Source organism: Adelges cooleyi, unplaced genomic scaffold (assembly GCF_023614345.1).
Source record: "Adelges cooleyi isolate 19-005CV unplaced genomic scaffold, UGA_ACOO_1.1 ACOO_flye_CR_arks_rails_tigmint_CR_PRNA_21, whole genome shotgun sequence".
NCBI classification, from domain to species: Eukaryota; Metazoa; Arthropoda; class Insecta; order Hemiptera; family Adelgidae; genus Adelges; species Adelges cooleyi.
Genome location: NW_026095871.1, coordinates 2,347,568 through 2,369,734, shown reverse-complemented (window position 1 = coordinate 2,369,734; position 22,167 = coordinate 2,347,568). Strand labels below are relative to the sequence as shown.

Sequence of the window (22,167 nt, the reverse complement as noted above, 5' to 3'; positions counted from 1 at the left end):
TTTCTAAAGTAACAAAGGTAAGATGACTTTGTCACCAAAGTAGTCCCTTAAAAAGTATGAATGCAACCGAAGTTGCATATGCGCTGAATGGACCAGAAGCGTAAAAAGTAGTTAAGCACCGTCCACACTAATTGTAAGTGGCAACCCTTAGCAACTTAATGTATTGCAAAATTAAGTTGTTTACAATTTGTTTCCATGTTTCGATAAAAGGCAAAACACGAGGCAACACATAGCGTGGTACCGACTTAATATCCATTTAAAGTAAAATAATATTTTCGACAAATTTTAACTGAGTTTAGCCTCTAAATAATTGAAAAATAAAATTCCAAAATCGTAGCACTAGACAAATACATTTAAGCTTTTTAAAGAAAAAAAATCAATATTAAATAAAATATTGAAACTGTAGGAGTGTATAAGATGGTATAACGTCATCTTAACGATAATATATTGTTATAGCCTTGGGAATGGAGTCTTTCAAAAAAAAATTAAAACAAAAATGTTATCTTATTATAAAAAGCACAAAAACTTCAAAAATGCTATTAGCTTGGATGCTAAGGCGAGAGGGTATTTTTTTACAATAATTGTTTTAATTTGTTTTTGAAATATGTTTATTTATTATGGAACTATATATTGTTCTATAACATCATTATTAAAAAATAAGCTACTACGTCCCAGATTTAACAGCCGGTTTTAACCATAATATTATTATTAATATTTTTAATAATTGACAACTGGTTCGTAGCATTCTAAGATACTGTATTATTTTATCACACAAAACACTAAGGAAAATAAAATAAAAATAAATAAATAACAATTAGACGCAAAATCAGGTCATAACACTGTTGCGGAAAAAAATTAGGTCAACCTAATGTGATTTTTTATTATAATATTATTCTTTAGAATGTTACTTAGCGGTAATTTACAGTCACGCACGCACAGAGATTAAATGAAGAAATCCAAATAAAGAAAAAACAAATAAACACGAGTAAAGCGGGGTATTTGTGAAAAGTAAGTGTTTTTATTAAAAACAATAATTTATTTAACGTTTTAATCAGATAATCAACCCCCTTTAATGCGGGATTTGTGCGACTAAGCAATGGGGGTTAGGTATGTATAGTATAAAATGTATATATGTATAAAAAATATGTATCAAACGACGCGAATACAAACTGAGCCAGTGCACACTCGTTAATATTAAAATCTAAATGGATTGTTTTTAATAAATTATACAATCAATTATTAGTCCCCCGACTTTTTTTTTTGTATTTTAAACAAACTACATCTAGATGGAAAAATATACAGCTAATACAAAAACGCACAAGCGTGGTTTAACTTTTTATTTTGTTTTTGTGTGTATAATTATTAAATCGAAATTAGTTTCAAAAAAACCCAATTCGATTTATAGGCTTTTTAGTTTGTTTTAGATGAGTACATACTATGCATGATTCATAAGCAAAATGAACAGTATTTTTTTTTTGTTGCTTTAACAGAATATATAATATATTGTTTACGGAAAATGCAGTTGGTCGATATACAAATTTTAGTAGGTTTTTTTTTTTATATAAAATTGATTTATATTCTGGTATTAAACTTGTTTTGTTATTATTTATTTAACGTACGGCGACAACAATCGAGCCGCCATCACTACTCATTCGTATTTTACATACATTTCCGGGGGAAGAAAAAAAGTTAATCGTACATAAAGAAAGCAACGAATTATAGTTTCAATGTTAAAATAATGCGTTGTAAATTACATTTATCTAAAAGAATAATTTAAGGAGATTTTCGTGGTGGGTGAGAAATGGCCAACTATTTGCCAATAAGTTTTGCTTAAATAACATTTAAGTTCGAATAAGTGCCGACGGTCAAAGACAATATATGGGGTTCCACAAGAAGAGCTTGGAGTTAGATCCCGAAATTTGGTTGTTGACTAATACTATAAATGACACCCTAGATTTGGAACCGGCCATCCTAACGACCACCTCTGGCAAACAGTATAACAGTAATCAGAAAAATAAAATGTTATAAAAATCAACACAACTCCGTCACGTTGTGTGTTAATTTGGAGCCAGCAACGCAATATCGAATTCGAGAATGTGTACAGTTTTTGAAATATCTTTGTCAATAGTTGATCCAGTTTTTTTTTTTTTTAATTATTTATTCGTTATGACCATTTTGTATAATAAGATGCGTCTTTAGCGTTTCTAGCAAACGACATAACTCCAAAAATGTACACAATGGTCAGTCAAAATAATTATTACATGGAGTTCCGACGAATTCGACTAGCGTTTTTTCAATAACATGTTTAAACGCACTTTTGTTTCCTCCCGTCGTCGTGTAACTTCCGTTAAGTAGTTTAATCATATCCGTTTTACCTTCGATTTCAGTCTCGAAGTATAAGTCTAGGTTCCGCGAATTGAGTCTGCGGCGAATGACACAATGAACGCTGACAACATAGTTTAACATAAATTATTAGACTTTAGTAGTTATGTAAAGATAATTACACAATAAGATAGGTCTATTGAAAACAAAAAAATTGGTTTTATATGTTAAAATATTGTTATTTCCTATGGTAATCTGAAATAGTAATATTATATAGGTCACATTTTTTTAGTATTATTTGTTTCTCACATAAAGGAACATTGAATTTAGGGTTTGAATCAATATCTTTGCTTTTTTACTCTACGCGTTAAGTTTTTTACATTATTGTTATTTGGTTTGGAGTTTATGTAGCATTTTCTAATATTTCCGTTGGGTTTTTTGTGTGCAAAAGACATTTATGAATCACATAATATTATCATACAATATTATCCAGATATAAGCTTGGGTTATCCAAATGAATACATATTGAGTAACAAAAATTATAACGTTTGTAAAATGTAAAAACTTTCTTCTCTATCCACAAATAGTATTTTTTGTTAAACAGTATTAAACATAACTTTTTTCTATAAACGTATATTATTATATATGTAACGTATACATTTTATTTATTCCACACTGCTCGGTTCACTGTTATAAACACTTTATTTACTGGTGATGCTTTGCAAAATAATGTTTCGACATTCGATCCATTAGAAGTGAATATCTCCCTTGAGATTCCAAACGTTAGACTACCTAGTACCTATACATCTCAATAAATCCTTATTTCCAAAATGAGAGGAACTGTAAAATAAACTAAATTTCTCATAGACTGTGGTGGTGACTTTTTGCCCTAAATGTTGTTCATCGACTAGACCGATGTAATAATAACACTAAGGAACAATAAAATCAATTTGTTCTGCTGCAAAAAATTTGTCTATGGTTTTAACACACAAAAAAGACTTAATTGTGTTTCACGTTTGTCATCTATTTATTATTTATTATGCTTAAGATAAAAATAATCTACTTTAAACGTAAACTGGTCGATTGGAAAATGTGTAATAATGTAAACAACAATTAATAACAAATATAGTTTCAAAAAAAAAAAACTAAATTACAAAAATCCAGTTACTTGTTCACGCTGTATCTAAATTTGATAAAAAAAATTAACTAACAACAAAAATCACTTTGCATTTTTTTTTTACAGTTTTCACTGTATAAAATTGTTCTATGTCTAAAGAACATGCCACACAAGTTATGGAGTAATTGACTATTTTTCAATAAGTTATGTCCTGACTTATAATCTGCAAAGTAATTACTCAAAACGAGTTATCGACCAGTTTACATTTTCAGTGAATTTTTAATTAAAAATACGTCACCATATTTAAAAAGCCTACAAGATTCATGAGGATTTCAAACATAAGGGATGAGGTTACTGGAAAATATATTCAAACTGAGCAGACTATATTGACTTTAAAAGTATACGAAATAAGAATAATTTTTAAATGTCTTATATCTTTTGAGATATTGTCATAGCCAATCGCCCGCTTGAGATTGGCTTGCCACAAGACTTAACAACAGTCCAACGATTTAAAATATATTGTTGGTCTAAACACAACATAATAATATAAACAAATACCTTTACGGCTATTCGTCGACATAAAAAAAAACAATGCTTGCGCACAAATTCAACCGGACTCAATACGCATATGATATTAATATATTGTTGGTACTATAACATGCATTTGAGCATAATGATATTTCAATGATCCAGTTGGGAGCTGCTGTTTCGGTATGTTTGTGAATTGCCGAATTCCCAAAGCGGTAAAAATGTTCGACGGGTTTTCGTTTGCGAACAAAAGTTTAATAATACAGCAAGAGTGTGTAATCTCGCATGCCAAGTAAATTTGATCCTGAACTCGGCCAAAACGGCCTACCCGTGTGTTTTTGAAATTATATCCGCGCTTGGTTTCCCAAACGTTTGACCGCACAACGTGCTTCATTGTTTTACTTAAAACACGTTGTATGTGAAAATCACCCTGTATACAAGGTGATTTATTCGTGAAATTATTGCAGGCGGTTTTTCTTTTTGTAAACGTTTAGGTACCTTTATCGGTATTTTCCAGAGAGAATTCACAAACTCAAACGATAACGTACCTATATAATATTTGATTTAGTAATTTTTGAAATTATGTACATAATAGTTTTGGGAAAATTTTGAACGGTCGATAACCAGTTTTGGGTAACTATTGGATTACTTTTGAAGTTATTAAAGTTTAAAGCTCAGGACGTGAGAAAGAGTTGAGTGTGGTATCATTTGTGCGCATTACTCCACTACGCTTCACCTCCCATTCTAAATTTTAAACTTAAGTAACCTTTAAAAAAATATTATCCAAAACTGATGATCGACCAGTCAAAAATTTTGGCAAATTAAGTTTAATTCGATCGATACGTTACCATTTAAGTTGTAAGGAAATAAAAAAAAGATACAAATTTAAATATTTGTAAAATTACATAAACCTAAAGTGTCTCCAAAGAGATAAACTACACATAATTGTAATTATTTAAAGAAAATATGAACGCTTTGTTTTTTTCCCGTTGGTATTTCAAAAATGACGCGCGTTCGTTTTTTGGACGTACTTAGGTTTATAATATGCGAAATGACCGTCACGTACACCGGTCAGGTACAAGCCTCGGTATGAGTTGTTTTTGGAAATTGCCCTTCCGGTAATTTGATTTCGCCCGAAACACACTAAATGCATACCAACTATTAAAGATCGGACGTAATTCAATTTCACCTGCAAGGGCGGTATTCACAAACTGCGCTGCCGATGCTCCGGCTCCGGGTACCTCGTATAATATACATAATATTATATCATACTGCTGGTGTGTGTTTTTATTATTTATTACACTTAGACTTTCTGCTGAGTGGTATATAAAAATAATAATACCTACTTTTTACCTTCGACACGGAACTGAGAAGGTATTGTGTCCAAATCGTACAATATTGTCTTCCAAACCGCTGAACCGATTATAGTATAGTCTATAGATCAGAAATCGTATCTCGAAGGTACAAAGCCTTATTGGGCGCAAAATTGTCACTCCTTTTCCTGTGCTATTACTTTTTTTTCTTCAAAATAGACGAATTTCCAATCTTGTATGGGATACTTTTTAGATATTATAAGACGTTATAGTAGGTATTATCGATAAACGTTCAGAAATCTCAAAAAAATATAAAAAAACTCTTTTTTTCTCACAGAAGAGGCGGAAACTTTTTCTTTAATTCACATTTTCTAGAAAATTAAACTCAAGAACGAGCTACAACACATACGACCTGTGACGTCCCCCATCCCAATATGACACGCCCCATTGCGCTCGCTTTGTTATAAGTCATAACTTTTCTTAAGCCTTCAGGGTTAAAAAGAATTGTATTATTCAACACTTAAGATGTCAACGCGGGAAACGCATTCAAAGAAAACGTTTATTTTTTCAGATTGGACTTATTTTTAGAGATTAAAGGAAAAAAAACATTGTTTTCACATCTCAAAAAGGATTTACCGATGCCTGGAGCTTCTTTTATTTCATTTTTTCTTTGGCATTTTCGGTAAAAGATTGTAAGTTTGCTAAACAACATAATGACTTAGTAAACATACTGTATCCGGCAAAACTTAATCATGTTTTCAGTTTTTCTGAAGGTACTGTAATACCTATGGAAAAAAAAATACTTTTCATCATTTAGGCCGCGTTTTACTTGTATATTATTATAAAGTTGTTGACTGCAAAATTTTCAGCACATTACTAAATGATGAAATATGAATTCTATTCTACACGAGAGAAGTAAACGGCATCTGTCGCGATTAAAATTACATTTCCGTTACGAAGAACAGTTTCGCAAATATCACAAAACGGTTTTGTATGGACTCTAGTGTTATGGTCATACTTACTGAAATACAAAACACAAAAGACACAAAACTTAGATTTTTTTTGTTGTACTTGTAAACCAAAATAGTGTCATAAACCTGATCCCTTGAAAATTGTTTGTTTATTTCACTTTTTTTAGGACTGAAAGTAGATCTAGAACGGGACATTCCACTTTGGAGTACCGATATATGGGAATGTTAACCGTTATTGTTTGATAAGCACGGGAATCGCATGTTACCCGCACATCGTAGACAGGAATATATTATTATGATTATATAAGTATTGCACGCGCCCGACGACTCCGGTGTGTGTGCACTTTGCGCCGACGTCGCTTAAAGCACAGGGCACTACAACTGTATACTTTTGGCGGGTGGTAGTCGGCTCCAGTGTAGTCGAAAACTCTGGTCACGCTTTGTGGTCATTCACGCCGGGCCGTTTCTCACGTTATTCGGGTTGAACTTGCGGTTTTTAATTTGAAAAAAGAAAAATTTACAATCGGTTAACCGATTTTTGTGTATTTTTTTTTATTCCAAAAAAAAAGTTGTGCATTTTCCTTCTTTTTTTTTGTTAATATTTTTCGTTGATTTTCAGTTTCAACCTTTCGCGCAACCACGAGCAACTGGTGTTTACCGGGCAAGCAAAAACCGTTTACACCGCAAAAGGTAATACATTTTCAATAAATAATTTCATATTACATAAGTGAAACGCTTAATAGGAATAACGACAAGACAGCGTTCGTACGAAAATGAAACGCAAATCATTTTGGTAGATTTAGACGAAAAAGTTTGTTCATTACATTTACAGAAAAAAAAATACATATTTGGTCCAACTAAAATTATGGTTATTATAGGGACACAGTAAATTTCTAGTTAGAATAACTAAATTAATAGTTGGGCCAACTAAGTTTTTAGTTGGCTAAGCAACTATACATTTAGTTCAGCTAATTAAATGTTGGGCCAACTATTTATTTAGTCATTCCAATTATTAGAATTTTATTGTGCTCCTATATTAACCAAAATTTTAGTTGAACCAACTGTTATATCAAAAAGAACAAGTCGACGCGCTTAAATAAAACGTGCTTTTTGAAAATAAAGTTTATTTACAAATGAGTCGATAAGTCGAGTATAAAACCGTATATGGTACAATTAGATACAATTATAGTTAAATGTTTCCATTGTAAAGTTCTCTATAATCAGTTTATTTACTTTATTATTTGTTCGATGGTGTGTTGTATTATAATAAATGAACCATTTTTGATTTGTTGAAAATATTTTACTTTTCGGTTCCACCGTGTCTTTTATAATTTATTTAGGAATGAAAATAGGTCCGGCAGCTGTAGGCTGAGTTTTAGTACCTAAAACTCTGAAAACAAATATTGTATGTTTATATAATGAAAAAAGAAAGGGTTTCCGCATTTTTCCAATTTTTAACACATTTGTGTGTAGCAGAAAAACTCTTTTTGTGTTTTCCCATTATTTTGGATTTGTTGACCCATTCCCTTGAACAAATGAGCTAAATACCCATGCGATAAAAAATAATATATGTAGGCAAAATAACCGATTTCGAAAATACTCCTTTTTTTGAATATTTATCTGCCTTGTTAGAAAAATATACACAATTTCGTTTTCCAATTATATTTTTTTACCTCATATCCATAAATTACATTTATTGATTTACATTTTAATTTATTTCATAAAAAAAATAAAGCTAATTTCGTCTGAAAGTCAGGCTTACGATATTAGCTAACGGGTTGTTATATATTTTTGCATTAACTTGTATATTATTTAAGTACTTTACAAGCCTTTCAAGAAAAGTGATTACGTCTCGTAGAATAATCGTTTTTTTATAGACGTTTTTGTTTCATTTTGAACGAAGAAGACTTTATTACAGCCCACATAGGATTGCGATTTTTAAAATTCAACTTTGATGCGCCGTCTCTAGAGTTGAGTACGATTAGTTTTTAGCCTTTTTTTTTTTTTTTGGGGGGTAAATATCACCTACCTCCCAACTAATATTAGACTATCTCCCCAAGCTCACCTCTGTCAGAAGTTTGTTGGAGCTTATTAGTGAACATTTGTGAGATAACTTTAAAACCCGGTATTCTGGAACGCAGCAAACTGATTGGAGATGACATTGTAATTGAACCGTATAGTTTTGCTACAAGTTAAGTTATTATGGATGCAATTACAAAATTTAACTGAATTGCTCGAGAGGGGCAAAACGCAAGCGAATGGGACAACATGTAAACACAATATTTGCGTAGAAAAAACCAGCAATGTTTGTACAACATGTTGATGTTTGTTTTATTGTAATATTTGTGTAACATCTCATAAATTAAAAAATTAAACTTCTGAAATTTCTTAAATTCAATTTTTTAACGTCGCGTTTACATTTTCCCCGTTCGTTGGCAGACCCATTTGATATGTAAATAATATGTTCAGCATTGCATTTAACATTGTTTATAGCTCATTATTATAATATATTAACTCGTTAAAAACCGTATACACCGTGCTCAATTACCGTTGCAACGGACCAAAAGCTATTACACCAGCAATATTATGCATTATCATAATAGCGTTACGCGTTTCAAAAGTAACTGTGCAGTTCTGTGTAAGTAACATTACGGTTTATTGTCTTATCCGGAGCGAGCTAGTCATTCTGACCAAGATGAACATTGTCTGCCCCTTCGAGAACTCGTGTGGTTGAACTCTTTGAAAGCGATTAAACCGAGTCCCCTGATAGTCGTAGGCGATGCAACCACCGTCTCTATTTAAACCCGTCCGAAATCCGTAGAGTGCAGACCGTAATAATACTAATATATTATATTGCCAACGTCACACGACCGTTCCCATCGCATTAAGTACACACGTTATTGTGCGACATCCAAGATGCTGCAGATATCCGGTACACGATAAACACAGGCTTAACTAGGGGAGGGGGGTGGGAGTTTTCTAACTAAACTTATCACTTTGAATTATAACAATTTACGACGGTCAAACAAATTTTTTTTTTGGTCGCCCTTAGTTTTCGAGTTAACCCTAAAAAATAACAAGGTCCATACAATGCCACAAGAAAAAAACAAATTATCGGGTTTAAAATCCGTCTTGCGCTGGCGAAATCAGAATATACCTAGGTGAAATTAATTTAACTATTTAGTTAAGAACACAACACAACTCGTGCGAAATGTGTTATTTTTTTTGGAAAAACGATCGAGATTTCTTTTGTTAAAACGTTTACGTTATGTTTTAAAAAATATTTAAGTAAAAAAAGTACCGTACTTTGATTTATCAAAAGGCAAAAATGTAGTTCTTATTGAATCACACAATTTATCGGTCCCGTTCCCTATTAGTTGTCGACAACATATTATTGTGGGTTTAAAGGCTTAAAATGGAAGTATTGAAACTCACAGAAATATATACAAATATAATAAACCAATATAAAACTCAACTGAGTATTTAGTTAACTTAGCTAAATGTTTAGTCAGAAATACTTGTAAAGTCTACTTTTTTGCATCAATAATATCATACATGGTGGGAAATAACGTTTTTAATGTGACATTAATAATGTGTTAAAACGAAAATCTAATTTTCCATTTATGATCCTAGATTTAATTGTAATTATTACAAAGTGGTGATCTTACCAATTTTATTTTTTCATGCTAAAACTCGACCCGAGAACGTACTTAGAAGTATACACTGATGCATCAAAGATTTATCAAATAAAAAATGAAAAAACGATAAACAACTTGAGTATCTTTTAAAAATACTTTTTTATGCCGACTATTTGTCTCACAGAAACGTTTAATCATATTCAACAATAATATAAGCCTGTTGCTGATTTATTATTTATAAATTATTATTCCATTTCCTATTGTTAAGTACAAGGGAGTGCTTCTTATTTTGAAATTTAAGTTTAGACTCTTAATCTTTGCATATATACAACATAAATATCATGCGACAACGACTAACGACCCGACTAATGAACCCGAGGGACCCGAGCTGTACACAAACTATTACTTATTTACTATGCAAATGTAACATTTTTATAATATAGAAGTATTGAAAATGTTTGCCTCGAATTCAAAGCCATTATAAAGTAACATATTTTATAACGAGCATAAAATTATTATTAGGTACACCACCAGAATGTGGGAAAATGATTCAACGAGCGTTATCGTTTTTTAATGTGATCCATAAATATTGTCATGATGTAAAATCGGTTTTGAATAGGTTTATTTCGTTAATCTCCGTCGCTCGCTTGAAATTATTATTATTTTCCGTATGAAAACAACTTCTAACATTAACCTTAACGACACACATATCGTTGGCAAACTTTTTATAGTAGCTAAGCAATGTAAGACGTGAATAATATTATGTAATGTGCTACAGAACAATAATTGAGTGGTATCCTCAATTAAATTTAGAACGGGTGTTTATGTTACCCTGTGGGTAAACGTTGTATTTTATAGTGTGTTAGAAATAGAACAATACAAACTGGCATGCTATGACATTTATAATTATAGAAAACTATCTAATTGTTTGCTATGAACGCTCAATTAATGCTGGTAGTTTCTAAAGTTGTATAAGTTGTATAATATATTAATTGTATAAGTAAACGCAGTACAGTTACCGTTATGTGTAGATATATATTTACATATCTATTATTGAACATTGTATACACATGTAAATGCCCAACAAATGATTTCAAACGGATAAATGTTTAATTTTTTCCTTTCCGGTTGGTTGCATTGGCAACAGTTGAACAATTAGCAAACGACTTCTATGGGCCTATCTAAAGTTTTAAAAAAGATTTGTTTAAAAAAAGAACAAATTATAAACAATAATTCCTTGATGTAAAAAAAATATGAATTGTCAAAGATTAATTGTTCGTTGTTTTGTTGTGCTATACAGGACTGAAGGTATACATCCTAGTGCGTCGCAGATGTTAGAAGGTTTTCGGTGCAATTAAATTGTAATTATAGTTAGAATGGGCAAACGGAATTCGAAACTGAAGCAAGATACGATCGACAAACTAATTGAAGAGACGTATTGTAAGTACACAAAAAAACCAACATAAATACAATTCGCAAAATGTTTTCAATTTTAAATGCTTGTTAGGTTATTTTAATCGAACGGTTTTATCTAAATAATTTACATACATTATTATTATGAGCCGTTTCTTACCTACTAAGTGTCTCAACATCGCTTACATTATTTAATGCGTTTGTACTTAAAACTCTCCATTACCAATATTAATGGTGAAATTTGAATTATATCGAGGGGAAATCCAATTCACAGCTAGATGTGAATTGATTAGGGTACATTGTATACAATGACAACGTCTACAGAGCAAATAAATTATTATACCTGTGAATTATATTATTTATCAGTACAGAGCAATAGAATCCTAAATCGAAGAAAATAGTTAATGTTTCCTTCTCTTTGTACACTTTCTAAAGGTTTTTATTATAACGCACTGTCATATTATAATGTCCACCGATCATGTGCCCGATTCAATTTTATGTAATTAGTTACATTAAAAATTAATTTTTATTGTCAATACAAAAAAAATTAACATTACACTTATTTTCTTTATCTTCCTTTCGTTTATTTACACGATATCTGTGTGATAAAATACATTTATGAATTATTTGAAAATCATACTTCAACCATTTTCTTTTTGTTTAAAAAAAATGTATTTAATAAAACTTATTAAATCAATACACGGAACGATTGTCTCAAGTATCTTAAGCTTTAAAACGGAGACTGATATTTACCGTACATTCTTCTAGAAAATGTTGATGTTCATAATAACCCAAACTTATTTCTCGGTTTTACATTTAAGTAAAAATGTTCCGACTGAGTTACTAAGATAACCTCAATAAGAACGTATATTTATTGTACGGAAAATGTATGATTATTTATAATTTATTTTGACAAAGTCTCCCTACTAAATTCTGTTCGCGAAATGATTTAAGCCATTTTTTGTAGAAGCCTCGTTGTATTAATTAAATAAATCAGCTTTGAAAATATTTATTAAAACACAGAGTCTTCTCTATTTGGCCATAACTTTAAATAGAGAAAGCGGCAAAACGGTGCTCGTGGTAAAGATCCATTTAATATTAAAGCCAGTGGGTTTTAAGTACAATCTTCAGTGAACCAATACATAATGAATGCAGAATGGTCGATGATACAAACGGTTATGCGTGTAGAGACAAAATATTTTAAGGCAGGACTAGAGGTTTGTGCGATGGTTCGGCTTTGAGCTTTCGTCTGGTTTCAGAGTACATAGGTTTTAAAGTGCCGCCTTATCTTTACAAACGTTGTAGAGTAATTAATTTAGATACATACGGGTTAGTGGAGTATATAGCGGCGGTCTGTGGCATTAAAACAAACTACGAAGAGTGCCTATCTATTATTCAGGAGAAGTTTAAAGATGTAACCGTCACGATCACATGCCACGAAAATCGTCGGTTCAAACAAATTTGCCGACTTTAGTGTGAGACGTGAAACATTAGACAGAAGGATTTTGTGCGATGAAAGGATACCGATTGGACCCACAGGATAATAATATGGTCGACCGCGTTGCAGACAAGACAAAATGCACGGAAAAGCGTGCACAGGAAACGGGCACGTCGTTAAGTGGTTGGATAAGTGAACGCGAATGGACAAAAGAGAGGCCGTGAGTTCGGTAATGGCGATAAATGTGCAAGATTAAATATAAGATGGTCAGATGTTGTAATGTTACCACCATGGACGTGTGTGCGGGAAACCGTTTCTAACGACGACGACGAAGGCAGAAAGAGGGGAAGATGGGAAAACGAGACACCCTTATGTACACGGAAATAATACGCCATAAACTCTCGCACCTGGCGGTTGTTCGTCTGGACGGTATTCTTCTTATTATCAACTAATCAACCACGAATCTCGGAGGATATTATTATTATTATATTGGCAAAAAAAAAAATATATATATATTTCTATATAATATTATATTGGCGCGGTGGAAGTATATTATATTATATTATATTGTTGTCGGTGTAGCGTTGGTGGTGAACTATCTTCGCGGTAGTGATAAGTCTGTCGGTTCTAGAAATTTCCCCGTGAGGTTTACAGTAGATCAGGTGTGTACGTGTGTGTGTGTCTACAAGTGAAATACACGTGTAAACTTATGTATGTATGGGAGATAGGTCGATAGCTCGCGTAATAAGTATATAGTTATGCGGCCGACGACGATGAAATTGATTTCGTATTTTCGGCTGTCCTGAGAGATTTTGGTGTCGTCAAAGTGCAAGGGGAGATATCTGTATAATACATTTTCGTCAGCGTCACGGCGTCGGTGAAAAGTCGAATCAATTTATACTTTCTTATTTTTTATTCACCGTTGTACGTCGGATAACGTCGGCCAAAAACTTTTCTCTTAACTCGTTTCTCCGATCCGGCTACACTTCAGTCAGATTGACCGAATTCAGAGTTCAGAGCTCATCATAATGTGTATAGAGGTCACCGAAAACAATATTTTGTTTGGTCTAAAAAAACAATCGTACAACTTTACCGCTTGCTTAAACTAAATACCCAGAGTTACTCAGGGTGCACGTTATACCTGGTATACCGCAAGCGTTTAAATATTTACCGAGTACAACCGCACAGACATGCCGGAAGCACTACTATTTGGATGGCACTATGGGGTAACCCATAAACTACACAAACCAAAACAAACACGCCGTAATGCGTACACTAGGTATGCTGTAGAAGTTTAAAGTGAATTTATAGATCAAAAACTCCAATATTTATACGGTTAACGTTTTATTTTCAAAGGTATTATATCTGTAAATTGATTAATTTATAAAAATTAATTGAATAATATTTAATTTAATGAAATAATCGATTTTATTAGTTCAACAAACAGTAGTTAGACACATTGTATAGTGCAAATATATATATAATATATCTACTATACATATAGTGACAAATATATGAATATTATGTCTGAAGTCTAATAAGTAAATAAAAAAAAATATGGGCATAGTGGCGGCGGTGCGGTAGAGTACCACGTTTTCATGAATTATTATAACTGAAAGTGATAAAAACACTTTCAAATAAACGAATCTATAGACGTGGTCGAAGTATTCAAGTATAAAACCATTGTTAATGGCAAAAATGTGTTTAAAATTTAGTATTAGTATTTAATTTAGTACCAGGGTTAACACGATTATGATTGATCGTCTAAGAGAATCAGCTAATAAGAGATAAATGATAAACATTTGTTTGACGACAGAGTTGCACATGGTATAGCCCAGGTCTGAAAATAGTACAAGAGAGGTCTTGTACTTTTTTCAGACCTGAGTCTTAAACCTGCGGTTGCATAAGTAAAAAAAAAAAATTCCACTCCTCAACCTACCATGCTACCATGCACACCCATCGTTACGAGTAAAGTTAATGTTGAGCTTTGAGGGCGTTCACTGGAATGTTATGGGTGGAAAATAGTTTCGGTAATTACTGTAAACTTTGATAATATTATATAATATAACTTTGAACTGAATCGAACCGTTGCGTCTATCGATTTATGTCGATCACGTTAGTCCGAGGTAGGTATACTCGTACATCCAAAATATCATCATGAATAATTTACTTCTGCCGTCTAATTAATAGTTAATTTCGGGGTTCACGGCTAAGGCCATGTTTTAATAAAGGATGAAAGACACACGATGAAAATAATTATCCTAGAAGGCATTTCGATCGAGCCAACTCGTTTAATTAATGTGTAAAAATTAATTTTGCGCGTATTAAACCTGATTGGGTTTGCTTTGAAATCCGGCTTGGAAAATAAGCTGACACGGTTTTAATTTAAAAATGTATGTACATTTTTTTTAATCCTTTATTATTACTATTTTTTGTTTAAACATCAATTAAATACAGACTAGCTATTCCGACAACGTCATGTTTTTAAAAGTAATTTTAAGGGAAGCTAAACGCTTGTATTTAATTTCAGCATCGTCGTTATTATTATACTTTTTTTTTTGTACAGCGCCCATGAAGGAGAATTGTTGATTACATGACTTCCCCTGTTATTATTATACTAATAAGGGTTAAAAAAAACAAAGAATAATAATTCTAAATTCGTTATTAAACTAGTAAGTTTTATTACCGTTTTCTTAGTACAGTTTAATGTTTTACCAGATTTTTTATTGTATTGTTTTTCGATACTACAAACTGGTGTTCTTACTGAAGTCCATAAATGTAGATTTTTATATTTAATGTTGTTTACAGCTTTCCTCTACATTTTTATTTTTATTTTTTTTTATGTGAAACGCCTATTCCCATTTTTTTTTTCAATTTTGATGGTTTTTTCATTTTTAGTTTTATTGGTTTTAAGTTGTATAACGTAACAGTTTAACGATTATTTTAAGTACTAGCCAAGAACATAATGTATAATACTGTAATGTTGCCCAAAAATCTATATTAAAAATACGTTACAAGCCTACTGAGATGAATAATTAACAGCATATTAATATAAAGTTGGTCGGTTTATAACTAGATATTATTATGTTTTTGGAGAGACTCGTGTTTAGAGTTGATGACAGCAGATTATTATGAAGATTATCAATGCATTGTAAAACAGAAATGGATTGTGTTAAGTATTGGTAATAGATGAAAAGTGATCTGTACACAGCTTTAGTGAGCTTGTCAAATAGAGGTCAGGATGAAAACCTAAATGGATCAGATTTGTTTGTAGTAAAAAGAACTGACAACTTATACTATTGTATAACGAACGGAGCCCTTATAAATCGTACTTATCAACTTATTTGAATCATATATGTACAAGATGCTAAATAAATATGCTATGTTTTATTAGTAATCGTTCTACGCATTTTATCCGTCAAGTACCTGATAAAACGTGAACGGAGACCCAAAAATACAGTCTTAACTGTAAATACGTTCTATTGAAGTAGTTTTGGAATTAAAAAATGTTGTAATTTAAAATATACCATCATGATTTCTACATCATGAATGACACACGTGAAGAACCGGTCAACCACCATTGTATATATTATTTCATAAAAAAAATTCGAGCGTTTTATGAATCTACTGAATGTGATCAGTCGACTTGCTGTGAAGTTTTTTTTTAATACAAAATGGTATCAATGTATGTACAGGTGAGACGTTTTTGAGGTTAAAGTAACCATTTTCACAGACCACAGTAAAAACGGGTAAGGTCGATTTTCGTGCGGTCGTTACGGAACGTCACGTAGAGGTGGTCAATTTAATTCGAAAACGTATACAACGCGCAAATAGTGTGTTTTTCACCAAAACGTCTTGGTGTCTTTTTTTTTTTTTAATTTTTCCGAGACAATTATTTTTATACTGGAAATTTCGAGCTGCCGTGCTTATTAACTCGCATAGTAATTCATTTTGGTACACACGGCGGAGGCGGTATTAACGGTTAACGGTTTTGGTTTTTCGATTATCGTTCACTCTTACTCGGTTTGTTGAACGCGTGTGGCTCGTCGACGAGCAGTTCAAAGTCACCGTACGCGCTTTTCGGCGGATTCTTATGCCAGTTGGCGTTGGGAAAACCGGCCGGCGGCAGCACGACGGATAGCACGTCCGACACTAACCGGGTCTTGAGCACGCGGTCGCTGTTGGTGGTCGACGTCAACGACGGGGACGTGTTCACCTCGATCAGCCACGGTTTCAGGGTGTCGTCGATGATGATGTCGAACCCGTAACATTCGAAACAGTGTCGGTCGTTGACGATGACCGTGCTGACCGATTTCAACGTGTGCACGATGAGCCACACTATCTTGTCGAACATATGGTCAGTCACCTGCGCTTTAAAACCACAACATGTACACTTGGTTTCCGTTTAAAACCGCCTACATTAACCGTGTTTTGCACGGGTGTATGTTATTGCCGGCTTACCCGCATTCGATCCAAAAATCCTGTTACAATAAATAAATCTCAACGCTACAACTCCTGTTCTATACAGCGAGCCAAACGTCATAAATTAAAAGTCGAACGTGGTAAAAGTTTTTTGACGTGCATTTCGTCCCATTCGGTATAATCTAAGTAACATATTATTCTCAACACGTTCGAGCCAAGTATCAGTGTATTCCAAATAAACAAAAGTAGTACGAAGTAGTTGTCCTTTCAAACCATAACCGTTGTCTGATATATAATTTTAGTTTGACAATATATTTTGTTTAAAAACAATATTAATAAAAAAAAAGGTATTTAAAATTAACGAATCAAAAACAAATCGTTGTACATGTTGTAATATTTTATTTTAAAGCTTCGCTTATAAAATTTAATTGAATGACAACCTTCAAAGCGTACACACGCTGTGTGCACATGCACAATATAATGTTATAATAAAAACTCTGTAAAATATGTTTGTTGAGGTTTCAAAAAGCTATTAAAGCATTTTTTTTTATTATTCTTTACGGTCAAAGTATTTTTAATAAAACTGAACCATCCCACTACTAGTATTATAACTAAAAAACTTGAATATTGATCTCGAGGGATATATTACTTTGTAAAAAGATATTGTATATTATCCTCGATCTACGTCGGAAAATCTATTTGTTGGAACAATAAAGAAAATTTAATTTTTGTAAATTTCCATTTCGTGGGTGATATTGTTGAATTCTCTTAACGTTGAATGTTTACTTACACATAATAACATAATAAGAACTATCAAAAATCTATCAAATTCGAAAATACAATATGTACTAATGAGTGAAAATCGTAGAATAAAAGATAAATAGCATTTCAACAAATTAAATTTTTTTCATATAGCCTATTCAATAGCCTATTAAACTTGAGTTGATTAAATTTCTCTAACAGCCAATTTCTGGCTTCCAATATTAGTACAAAATGTATAGGACGCATTCGCTACACGTAACTGAATTTATGGGTCGAGTGCGCAGCAACCGACCAAGTCCAATTTTAAGATTGTTCAGAACGATAAAAATAAAATTCATTATCCTATTCACTACAATTGGCGAGACAAAATGCATTTTGTAAGTAATAGTCCGACATTAATATTTGTTCCACCAAAGTGTCGTTAAAATTCTCCGCAAAGACACAATTTATGATAAAAATGGAATTTTTTCTGATTGTCGCACTAATAAAGTGACTCCAAAAAGGAAAACTACAAAATTGCAATTATTTTAAGAGAAGACAATCGGCTCGTTCAACCTCTGGTCACCTTAAGTAGTTGTTGGACATTTTCTAATGATCTGGCGTACAAAATGTCATCCCGCTAATAAACGTGTACGGAAACCAGTGTCCTGTATGTTTACCTTTTTACCCCTGGTGCCCACCAACAGCAGTCGCAGGTTGTGTATGCTCAGCTTTCCGCCGGTCGCCGAGTTGTACTCCCGGCCGGTCTTTTGCACGGACACGTTGGTGAGGTGCACGAGCACGTTGTCGATGTCGTCCAGGTCGGTGGTGTACTTCTCGGTGCAGAACCGGCAGAACCCGGATTTGTACATGTACGCCTTGAGCGGCCTGAACGACGTGACCAGCACGTAGATGCGCAGGTCGAACTTGCGGCCGCCGATCAGCAGCGGTCTTTCCACGTACCTGGACACGACGTACGTCTCCCTGGGCGCGTTCGGGTTGTACGGCTCCTTGCTCTCCCGGGCCCACTTCCTCAGTTTGGCCAGTTTGTTTATCAGGAATATGCCGGCGCCCCGGCACCGGCCCGACGGCTTCATTATCCACATGCTGGGCCCCGTCTTGTTGAACTCCTCCACGAACATGCTGTACTCGCCGGGCAACACGAACGAGGCCGGTATGAAGTCCATGTGCACGAACAGCCGGGTCCGCGAGTCCACGGTGCCCACGCGGTCGCCGGACCGCTGCAGGTGCTTCCGGTACCGTTTCAGGTTGCGCACCAGCAGGTCCTTGCGGCCGAGCTCGCACGAATTGGGGAAATGGTTGACCATCTGGTGGTCGTTCAGCCGGTGCCGGTTGCCCGGGTTGAACAGCGCCCGGGTCGTCTGCGTGTTGGCCCAGTAGAAGTTCCATTCCTTGTCCTCCGACACCAGGGTCCAGTTGAGATTTTGGAAGTTTGCCATCAATGCCGACCTGTCCGAATCGACGCAATAGTTCACCTTCATTGTCGGTTGGCCGTCTACGGTTTTTTTAAATTAAAAATCAAACAGCGAAACAAACGACCCGTCCGTATGTTTACCGCGGTAACCATTGGTTTACCGCGTTGTTTATATTCGCTCCGCTGCACGGGAAAAAACGTTGAAACACGGATAATATGTTTTTTACATTTTACAAACGCCCCTCCACTACTCAATCTCCTCGTGTCCTTCCTTCCGGCTTCTTTGGATTCGGACCTCAAGTTCAACCTGATATCTCTTATCGGCTGTTCTCATCGAAAGCGTGAATTTTGTTTTCAAAAACGCTAATCTTAACACTTCCTCGACGCTTCGAGTAGCGCACAAAGACAAAACAAATTACTATACATATTTATCGAAATAAATCAATAATATTATTACTTTGTATGAAATTGTAACGAGACGAAACTTTACGGGAGCTTCCAAAGAACCGTCAAATAAAACAAATACTCCAAAACAGCCTAACATTAAATTAAATTTTCAGAATCCAAAACTACAAGTAAACATTTCGAATAAGTAAAACTTTTCACCGAGTCTTAAATGTAACTACAAATTATATCAACAATTATAAATTATTTATTAAGGCAGAAATCATATATTTTGTATGTTATTGAGTAATAATAATCGTATTATAGGTAATGTTCTTTTAGCTTGAACTGTAGGTATACCAATAATCGTTTAATACTTATTAGGATTTAGGGATGTAGGTTTTCCGCATTTTTCCATTGTATATTTTAAATGAAACGAAAAACTACATTCATATAACTAAACACTACAAAAAAAAAGTAAAAGAAAATCCAATTTATGAAACTCTCTGGGTTTTTTTTTGTATCCTGGCAATATAAACAAGTTTATGGTTTATAAAAGAAATTAGTTGTCAAACTTTGTAAAAAATAATGTTATAACTGCATTGTAGATTACCAGAGGAAAGGAGAAAGTCTATAAATTTGGTTTCAGTTGAAAAGTTTTATAAGTACATATTACGTAAATATAAGACACCATTCAGTTGATAAGTGTAGAACTGTGAAAATCGTTTTTTATTTTATTTCTTAAGACCTATATGAAAGTCATACACTGCGCTGAATGTTTTTACTATGTTTTTATTTACTATAGAATTTCAACAAATAAAAATGTATTTTAACTAAATTTGAAACTTATTTGACCGAGATCAAGACTACGTGATTAGTGATACCAAGAATATAAAATAATCCTTTTTGAAGCACCTATTTTTTAAACAGTTGGTTTTGAGGTACGTCAAGAATGTCTGTTAGGTTTTCAAAGTTTTCCTCGTTAGACTTCACACATATATGTGTACATATCATTTATAGTTATAGTAGGTCTTTTCGAGGTTCTTTTTTAAACCGTCTCCTGTTTTTTTATAACTGGGCTTATTCTTACAAAAAAAAAAAAGTATTTTCCACTAGGTAATTATTGTTATTTTCTAATGAAGTTGTTTTAAATAATTAAACTTATTGTACCTTCGCTGTTGTAATTCACGTGTTTCACTAATGTCTAAAACAAACAAAGTTGTTAATAGGGATCAGAGATACTACTCTGTAACCCGCATGCATTATTCAACAACTTAATTAAACTGCATTACTGCCCGTGAACTTGTAGTCACTGACATAAGCTATGACCGAAAGCCTCGCCGGTTACACCAGTAACTTATAATGATATCTACTCTTATCTAAATTAATTAAGTCCAGTGACTTTTTTATGACTGGTTCGACGAGAAACTAATCCGCGAGAAGATTTTCTTCTACTGCAAAAAGATAATTCCACATTATTATTTTTCTAAATTAAAAGAAAGTAGACGTACAGAAAATACACACACGACATAGCATTTACATATTTTAGCTTTGTAAATAAAAAAAAAGGTATTACAATAATCAGTACCGCAAAAAAAAAATCAGAATAAAAAACACTTTGTTCTTTAAATGAACCACAATTCAATTCGGGGTATCTTATTATTCAGTTATTTTTTTCTTGAAAACACTAAATTTGTATTTTCAGTTCACATGGTTTATCACTGGTCTTTGTTTTATACCCACAGGCTTCGATAAAAGATTTTTTTTCGCCATCAAACCTTTTCTCTTAAGCAAGGAAAACTTAATATAACTACTACAATATAATAATATGCAATTAAAACGTTTTTTCCGTTCATAATCCTAAATAATTGTTACATCAAAGAAAACGAGTAATATTATTATTATAAAATATTTTTTTACTGCATCTTCATGGTATACCAAACCCAAGGGTTTTTTTTTTATTTTAATAATACAAATAATAATTATAGTAACATTGAATTTTTTTAAACACATTTTTATGTATCGCATCAAATAACTTTTTACATAAAAAAAATGTACATTTACCGTATTAAATAAAATATTTGTACTTGAAATACATATTTCTAATTTGATTGTTTCAAAAAACCACTGTTATACGGCTATTTCAATTACAATTTTGTTTAAATGAAAAATTATTTAGAGTTGAAGTGGAAAGTTAAATCAAATAATTGTTTAGTTCTTATATTTTATATCCGTTAAAATAAAAATGCATTTCAAATTACTATTCGGTCAAAAAAAAAAAATGAAATTGTATTCATTATGTATGTTTTTATTTAAATTTAAATTTTTAATAATTTTTTTAAACTTTTATTTAATAGACAATGATTGTTTAAATTTAATGCTCATGTTTGTGTCATAGATCCTGACTTCTTTTTATATTATTTAATAGGTAGTAAGAACAGTTAA

The 22,167-nt window shown here is 32.8% G+C and overlaps 2 protein-coding genes across 2 annotated transcripts in view; one reads left to right on the top strand and one right to left on the bottom strand.

The window, feature by feature from the left end:
- Positions 1–6,671: 6,671 nt before the first annotated feature.
- The window catches only part of LOC126834400 (frequenin-1), a 73,601-nt gene continuing 58,105 nt past the window's right edge, over positions 6,672–22,167 (top strand). Inside the window, exons 1-2 of the mRNA XM_050566290.1 lie at positions 6,672–6,941; positions 11,190–11,329. Coding sequence (XP_050422247.1) covers positions 11,266–11,329 — 64 coding nt within the window. The 5' untranslated portion in view covers positions 6,672–6,941; positions 11,190–11,265. The remainder of the gene's footprint in view (positions 6,942–11,189; positions 11,330–22,167) is intronic.
- Positions 16,744–19,405, bottom strand: LOC126834283 (polyglutamylase complex subunit TTLL1-like). Its single transcript, XM_050566087.1, has 2 exons — positions 18,584–19,405; positions 16,744–17,106 (listed from the first exon to the last, which is right to left on the bottom strand). Exons 1-2 carry the CDS (start codon positions 19,403–19,405, stop codon positions 16,744–16,746), a joined length of 1,185 nt encoding a protein of 394 aa, XP_050422044.1.

Excerpts from the sequence above, each read along its gene's own strand:
- LOC126834283 (XM_050566087.1), bottom strand. The coding sequence starts at position 19,405 with ATGAAGGTGAACTATTGCGTCGATTCGGACAGGTCGGCATTGATGGCA. Across the intron at positions 17,107-18,583 it reads TGGGCACCAGGGGTAAAAAG|GTGACTGACCATATGTTCGA; the intron begins GTAAACATACAG and ends TTTAAAGCGCAG.